The sequence below is a fragment of the Neoarthrinium moseri genome (genome assembly GCF_022829205.1).
Source record: "Neoarthrinium moseri strain CBS 164.80 chromosome Unknown scaffold8_Wmoseri_CBS_16480, whole genome shotgun sequence".
NCBI lineage: Eukaryota > Fungi > Ascomycota > Sordariomycetes > Amphisphaeriales > Apiosporaceae > Neoarthrinium > Neoarthrinium moseri.
In genome coordinates this window covers 1002130-1011398 of record NW_026055122.1, presented here as the reverse complement: position 1 = coordinate 1011398, position 9269 = coordinate 1002130, and the positions used below count along the sequence as shown (strand labels likewise).

Here is a 9269-nt window from a genome sequence, read left to right as displayed (position 1 = left end):
TGACTCCTGCTGACTCGTCCTGCCAGCCGTATTGGTCTTGTCAGGTGACCGGCTCCCCTGGTCCATACGTTTATCCGGTGCCCCGCCTTTCTGCGTCGGCCACCTTCTGAGGCCATGTTCGTAACAATAAGTTTAAGATTCCCGTATTCGTTAATTTATAATAAGGTATGTGTTTTTTTTTAATGTTTTTTAAAAATGGTTTAATCGTTAATTAAAAGCGTTGGTTTTACTGTTTTCGTTTCTTTTTTTATATATAATTTTGTAATTAAATTTTAATAAAAATTTTAATTATTTAATTTATCGTTTATTAAGTTCTTTATTTATAAGGAAAGATGTGAGGTTTTTATAATTAATATAAATTTTAATTTTATAAATAGTTTTATTAAAATAGTGTTTTTATTCTTAAAATATTTCGATAATTGTTATAAATTCTTTATTATAAATTTAGTAATTAAATTCGGGTTTATTAAATTTTTTTAAAAAGAATGTTATTAAATATAATTTATTATTATTATTTCGTTAATTAAATTGTTTTTTAATTACGTAATCGGACGCGTCGGTTTCGATTTTAAATAATTTATTTAAATTTACCATTTTAAATATTAATTCGTCGGTAATTCGTTTTTTTAAAATATTGAAAACTATTTATTCGACTTTTATTTATCGGAATAGTAAATCCTTTTTCGTTAAATTCGTTAATAACGTACCAATCTTTCCGAATTAATAAATAAATATTCGATAATAATTCGCGAATTTTAAAAAGGATCGTATTTCCAAAACGTTCGTTAAAATTGGTTAAGTTTTAATTGTTACGATTTTAAAATTTTCCATTCGGATTTCTTTTAAAAATATAACGTATTTTATAAAAATGATTTTTTATTAATAAAATTCGTTTTTCTCGTTATTAATTAATAAATTTACTTTTTATAATTTATTAAATATTATACGAATATATTATTTATATTTTTTAAATATTTTCGAAAAAATAAATATATCGTTAAAATAAACGATTACGAATTTATTAAAGTATTCGCGTAATACGTGGTTAATTATATTTTAAAAGTTTATTAATACGTTAATTAATTTAAAAAATATAATTAAATATTTATAATATCCGTATTTAATTTTAAAAGCGGTTTTCCATTCTTCGCCCTTTTTAATACGTATAAATTTATAAGCGTTTAATAAATCGAATATAATAAATTATTAAGTTTTATATAATTTGTTTCGTAAATCGTTAATTAATAATAATAAATATCGGTTTTTAATTATATTTTCGTTAAATTTACGAAAATCGATATAAAATCTCTATTTCGTTTTTCCGTTTTTGTTTTTTTTTAATATAAAAAAGATTGGGTATTTTATTTTTAATATAAATAAACGGATATAACCTTTTTTTAAATTCTCGTCGAAGTATTTTTTAAATACTTTTTTATATTTTAATCGTAATCGATATATTAATATAAAATGTGTTTTTCTTCCTTTTTTAAAAAGTATTTCGTAATTAAATTACGTATATTATAATAATCTTATTTTTAATTCTTTATTAAATAAGTTAACGTAGTTTTAATATTTTTCGGGTATTATAATATTAATTTTTATTTTAAGTTTTTTAATTATAACGTTAATTTAAAATATCTTTTTAAATTTGTTTACGGCGCTTTCTTATAATTACGTAAAAACGTAATTCCTTTTTAACGTATTCTATTAAATTTAACCGGTTTTCTAATTAATTCTAAAATTACTCGTTCGTAATTAAAGTATTTTTAATATTATATCGTATCTCGATATATTTATAATATCGTATATAAATTTTTCCGCGTAATTATTAATCGTAATTAATAAATAATTAATTTTTATATTAACGGTTCCGTTACCGTACGTAACGAATTCTTTATTTATAATTTTAAATTAATAAAAGGCGTCTTTTTTTTTATAATATTTTATATTTATTAACGATTTTTAACGAGATATAATTTTTTTAAACGTCGTTATCGAATAATACACGTACCGTTTATTTTATAATTTTAATTAATATTATTATATATTTATACGTTTCGTCGTTTATTTTTATAATAACGTATAAAGATTTTATTTTTAATTATTATTATCCCGTTATAAATAGTTTAAATCGTTTTTTAATTTCTTATTTTTACGCGTATTTTTACGCTTTTCGCGGCGTTTGTTAACTTTTTTATATATTACCTCGTTTTACGGTATTATTATAATATTAATCGTATTTAAGGCTTTTCGGGTCTTTAATTTATAATTTTTAACGTTTTATTTTTATAAAATAACGGAATTTTCGTTTTTATTTATATTTTTTTAATCCCGGTTAAAAGTTAATATAAAATGTATTTATTCGTTTATTTATTATTTTTATAATTTATATCCTTCTATTAATTTAACGTATTAATATTATATATTATTTAAACGCGGGGTACCGAATATTTCGTATACCTTTTTATATAATTTAAATCGGATAATTCGGAGTTTTATAATATTTTAAAATTTCCTTTTTTTATATTATTTTTCGTAAACGTGGTTATAAAATTATACGTAATTAACGTATTATTTTAATTTTTTACGTTATATATTATATTATAAATTTACTTTTTTAATTAAAAGTTCGATTTTTAACTTCTTTTTACGTTTTTTTTATTATTATTATTATATCGTTTTTTTAAAATAAAAGTTAATTAAGTTTTTTAAATTGGATCCTTCGTTTATTATTATATTTTTGAGGTTTTTTTAATATAATTATATTATATTTATATTTTTTAATTAATTTAATTAAATTAAAATTTTAATATATCCTTTTTTATAATACTTGATAAACTTTTTTTAAATTATCGCTTTTTATTTTATATATTTTAAATATTTATCGTTTATATAATCTTTTTAAGTTTTTTATTTAAATAAATATTTAAATAATTAATAAAGGTACGTAATTAAAACGGCGTAACCTCGGGCGTTACGGTAAATTATTATTATTTTATAAATTTCGTCTTTTTCGTATAATTCCGTAATAACTTTTTACCCGTTACGGTTAAAAAATAATTCGTATTTTAATTTTTTTATAAAATATAAATCGTATAATTTATTAATATAAAATATTTACGATAATTCTTTATATTATTTATAATTTAAACGTAATCGTTCATTATTTTTAAATCGGAATTCGATAAAATCGTTTTTTAAATTAATTATAATATCGTAATAGAATTTATTAAATAGGTTACGTAACTCGTTAACGGATAACGGTTACGATCCGGTTATTATTATAGCTTTTTTTTATTAAAAATTGACTTTTCGTTTAAATCGTTAAAAAATATTTTCGACGTTCGCGTTCCGGAATTTATATTCGAATTTTTTAATTAGGTTTATATTATTAATAACGTTTTATTATACCTCTTTTTCGGTTTATATAATAAAGTAATTTTTTTCGTCGTCGTTATTAATATCGATTATATAAAATCCGAATAGTTTTCGTTATATTATCGCGATAAATTTATTAATTTTTAGGAAAGTATTATAATTATTTTTTTTCGGTAAAAAACGTTAATTTACCGGTTACTTTCCGGTACGGGTTAAAATTTATATTTTTATCGGTATTTATTAACGTAATACCCTTTTTTATTATAATTATAATATATAATATTTATTATATTTTTATTTTTACGACTTTTATCGTATTTAATCGCGTCGAGGTTTATTAATCCGTTATAATATTTATAAAAGGTTTTATTTTACCATTTTTAATTACGTAAAGGGTATCGGTTATCGTTATTTTAATAATAGTTTTATCGCGGTTTCCCGGTATTTATTTTAATATATAAAATATATAATTCGTTTTTAAATCCTCGTTTTTCGAGTCTTTTTTTATATAAACGGTTATCGATTTTAACGATTCTTTCGACGTAATTATTAAATTCGTCGGGTTTATTTTCTTTTAAAACTTCGTTTTTTACGTTTTTTCGTAGTTTTATATAAAAAAGCGTTATAAATACATCGTCGTCGCTTTATTCGGTTTTAAATACGATTTATTTAAATTTAAATACGTATTTAATAACCGATTTACGTTATTTAAATTATATAAATTTTCGTTTAATAATACGGATTTCGTCTGGGTTATTAAAAGTTATTTATAAGCGTTTTTTAAATTCGCCGTAATTGTTAAATACCTTTTATATATCGTCTTTTTATTAATCCTCGTTATTATTAAAATAATCCCTTATAATTAATTCGAATTAATTGAGAGCGTCTTTTTTAAAAAATCCGGTGATATATAAGATTTTATTAGGTTCGGTAATAATAATCCCGTTATAAAAACGTAAATAAGTTTATATTTAAATAAAGAATTTTTAAATACCTCCGTCTTTCCCGTTATAAAATTAAAAAGGCGCAAATTTATAACCTCCGTTACCGCCTCCTCGTTACGTATTATTAATAATAACGAGTTACGTAATAAATTATTTATTATCGCTTTTAATAATATCGAGGGCTTTTTATAATTACCGTATTATTTTAAAAACGTCGGGTCTTTTTATAAGGTTATTTATAGAATTTCCGTTAAAAGTGGATAGTACCATTTTATTTAATAAAGATATTACTTAATTAATTCGAAAATAACATATTTAAATAAAAATAATTAAAATATAACGAATATACTTTTTAAAATAAACCGTAAAAAGATATAAATACGTAAATTTATATTAATAAAGGACGTTAATTTTAAGGGCGGTTATAAATTATAATTTATATATTAAATAAAATAAAATAAAGGGTTATAAACGAAATTATAAATATAATCGTTAAGGTTTAATAAGTTTTATTTATAAATAAAATAAATATTTAAATTGATTATTAAAATAATAATTATTTATATAATTAAGAAATCCTTTTTATTATATATTTATTTATTTTTTTATTAATATTAATTAGATTATTATAATTATAATAATTTTTATCCCGGATTATTTTAATTTAAAAGTGATCCTTTTTTTAGGTTTATTCGTGACTCGTTGTGATCTTTTATCCTAATTTACTTATTAAAACCGTGATCCATATTACGTAACCTTTTTTACCTTATTAATCCCGTAGTCTTTTTATTTTAACGGTTACGTATTAACCGTTTAGTGGGTTTTAATTATTCCTTCCCGGGGTCGGGGTTCGTAAGGTTATATTCGTAATATTTATTTAATAATTATACTTTTTTATATTAAATATTATAATAATTATTAATTATTTAATAAATTCGGTTATTTAATAAAATTTTATTTATAAAATAGTTAATATAGTTTTAATATTAAAAAAACCTTTATATTATATTTTCCGAAATATTAAAAATAATAAATATAAAAAAATCTTTTTTAACGAAACCGATTAGTTTTTAATTATTAAATTAAATATTATTTTCGAAATATTTATTAATTTTTCGGTTAAATTATAAAAAGAAATTTATATTACTTTATTATTAATTTTATTATATATTTTTTAAATATATAAATAATTAAAAAAGTTAATATTTAATTAAAAGATAAAGACATTTTTAAAATTAATAAATATTTTTAAATCTTTTTATATTATATTATATTAATATTTATTTATTTAAAAATCTATTTTAATTATTTTAATTATTATTATTAAAAATAATATTAAAAAGTTAAACGGATATTTTTTATAAAAATTAAATAATCTTAATTTAAACGATTATAAACCCTTTATTTTAAATATTATTTTAAATTTACGTTTTAAATTAAAACATTTTTAAAAATCCGGTTTATTATATTTTTATAATACAATTTATATTAATATATTACGGTTATTTTAATACGAATATCGGATATAAATTTTATTAATATTTAATATTTAAATATTTATTATAATATTAATTATTATTATAAAATTAAAAACGAAAAAAAAAGTGAATTAAATTATATTTTTAATAAAAAAGATAACTTTATTTCCGGTAATATAACTATTAATTTAAATAATAAATTCGATTTTAAAACGGATTTATATTTAAATAAATTAATAAAAATTACCCGGAACGAATTAGAAAAATATATTAATAAGGATATAATTTTACGAAAGGTACGTTTTAAAATCATATTAAAATATATAAAAAAATCTTTATTAATTTAATTTATATATAATTATACCCGTTAACGTATTAAAAAAAATAATACTTATAAATACTTAATTTTAAATATTATAATTCGTTAATATTTAAAAATACCGGTTATTTTTACGGTTATAAAACAAGTTTTTTTTTATTTCGAATTATATTATTTTTAAAAATAAAAATCGATTAAATCCTAAAATAATAAAATAAATAGTTTTATTAAAGAATTAAAAATAAAAGTTTATCGAAAATTTATAAAACGAAAGAGTTTATAATAAAGAAAGGAAGGAAAATTAAATTTTTATAATTTTTTTTTTATTTTTTTATCTTTTTTTATTTAAATTTTAAATTATATAAAATAATTAAAAATAAATGGTATAAATCTTTTTAAAACGCTTTTTATTCTATTAATTTTAACATTTATTTTATAATTTTATATAATATACTCTATTTACGAGAATTTTTTTAATATTTTTTTTAAAAAAATTAATTAAAAATAATTAAAAATAATTAAAAAATATTTAAAAATAGATATAAATTATATAAAATTATTAAAAAATTATAATAATAAAGAGATTATTATTTATATTAAATTTATTTTTAAATTTAATTATTAATTTTTTTAATTATTAATTAAATTAAAATTTAATTTAATTTAATTAGTTTTCACCCTTTGTTTAATTAATTTAATTAATTAAAAATATAACGAATATACTTTTTAAAATAAATTGTAAAGAAATATAAATACGTGGGTTTATATTAATAAAAAACGTTAATCTCCGGTAATTATAATCGATAACCGATATAATTAAATAAAATAAAATAAAGGTTTATAAATAAAGTTATAAATATAATCGTTAAAATTTAATAAGCCTTATTTATAAATAAAATAGATATTTAAATTAATTATTAAAATAATAATTATTTATATAATTAAGAAATCCCTTCCGTTATATATTTATTTATTTTTTTATTAATATTAATTAGATTATTATAATTATAATAATCCTTTATTTTAAATCACTTTAATTTAAGGGTGATCCTTCTTTTAAACTCACCCGTGGCTCGTCGTGATCCTTTATCCTAGCTCACCCGCTAAAACCGTGATTTATATCACGTGATCTTCTTTGTCCTTTTGGTCTTGTGGTTTTTTTGTTTTAGCGGTTACGTGTTAATTACTTAATAGGTTTTAATTCTTCCTTTCCGGGGTCGGGGTTCGTAAGGCTATATTCGTAATAAAAAGTGGATTTTTAATTTAATTTAATTAGTTTTTACTATTAAATTAATTAATTTAGTTAGTTAATAAATAGGGTTTAATTAATTTAGTTAGTTTATTAGTTTTAATTTAATAATTAAATCACAACCCTACTCCCTACCATACTTAAAGAAGGCGTTATAAGGGTTTATATTGCCGTTGTGACGTATGATGGTGTAGACAATGTAAACGTCCTGTAATTGGCCGCCTGTCTTCGCAGCCGTGGTTCCCGTTTGGCAGTCGTTAAGAATCCTACCAAAGCGTTCCGTGCAGTGACTGAGCTTCTCCTGGTCGTTGGTGCCTACCGTAAACTGGGAGTATCCAATGCAAATGCCATTGGCGAACTCCAATTCTAACCACATCAGATATGAGGTGCCGGGTAGAGTGTAGTTCGCCGTCACGCCAATGGCCTTGCCTCTGCCGTCATTCGTAGAACCCGTCCCAAATGAAACAGGTGGCACAATAACGGTGTGCCAGGAAGTCTTGTCGCCACAAAAGCTCTGGATATGATCTTTTGTGGTCGCTGTGATACCCAACACAGCGTCTTGGGGTTGCAGCTGTGCCGTTTTTGAATGGCTGTCTGCCCTCCTGGAATTAAGAACTTAATAGCCACGTAATCATGGTCCTCCCAGTTGAAGGATGGGTGCCGGCCAGCTGCATGCTGGGATTGATACATTGCCAACAAAATGCAACAATGACGTCGCCCCACTCATAGATCACCTGATCGAGCTTGTGTCCTTCCATCCTTATTTCCTTAACCTATTTTCTTCCGGGACCTAAAATGACCTGTTGTTCATATTCCATCGAATGTCACAATGCGCACCCCAAAGAAATTCCAGGATCCTAATTACAAGCGCCACCACTTAGGACAACCTGCGAGTGGTCGCCCTCAGCCAACCAATGATCGTACTGTTCTCGGTGACGGCATAACCTCTCTAAGGGCTTGGCCATCACGTGGTGGACTGATCGTCCTCCACAACGTTACTGCCTTAGACTTCTCCTTCCTAGGCCTTGACGCAGTGAACCCGCCGGCATTTCGGGACGAGGACCAGGAAAGTGAAGACACGTTCTGCCAGCAATTGTTGCGCCTCGGCGCAAGATGGTTTGACAGTCTCGATCGATATGGCTTTGTGGCCAATGTCTTCGACGATGAGGAACCCGAGCTTGAAGCACTCGAGGCAGGACTTGAGGCAGATTTGACCTTGGCGGAGCGACGTTGGGTCAGCGTCGGTTGGCCCAGTGACTGTGGAGGTGGTTGTTGGATCGCCGAGTATGATACGCCTCTCTACAAAATGCTCGAGCCGAAGAACCTCGTACCTACGGAGGCAGCACAGGTTTATCTTGCTAGGACTATGGATGAGAAATGTGCGATTCTGCAGCGGTTAGGAGCTAGACATTACCAGAACATTGAACAATATGATGGCGTTGCTTGTGTGAACGCCTGGGAAACGAAGACGTCAGGAGAGGTCGGACCGTTAGTCAAACATTAGAGGAAAGACCCCTAGGTTACCTTGCACTATCACCGTCCTCGCCAGTTACCAATAGTACATGGAGCAATATATACGTGTGAAAATTTCCTGGCTTCTTTATTAGTACAGATTGGAACTAGCACTAAGTAAATGAGGCATGCGCCGTAACGTTTGAGCTCGTGTCAATAGCTGGTAAATACAATCGAACACCGTTGATACATATCAGAGACGTGACTACTTACTTCCTTGGTGATTGCGATCAGTCTAATGGCTCCTAAGTCTGGCCACAGCCCCGGTATCCCTGACCTTGCTTCAGTTGACCCTTTCCCGCGCAATACAATTGCGCCCGCTATGAAACGGAGTAATTGTGTACCTGAACTATATATAAATGACATATTGATTGCCATCCTAAACCTAT

General features: G+C 23.9%; 1 protein-coding gene across 1 annotated transcript; it reads left to right on the top strand.

Annotated features, from left to right (window-relative positions):
• Nucleotides 1–8197: 8197 nt before the first annotated feature.
• JN550_003583 (uncharacterized protein) lies at nt 8198–8872 on the top strand (the record flags this gene model as incomplete). Its single annotated transcript, XM_049315004.1, has 1 exon — nt 8198–8872. One exon carries the CDS (start codon nt 8198–8200, stop codon nt 8870–8872), a length of 675 nt encoding a protein of 224 aa, XP_049174774.1.
• Nucleotides 8873–9269: the final 397 nt, after the last annotated feature.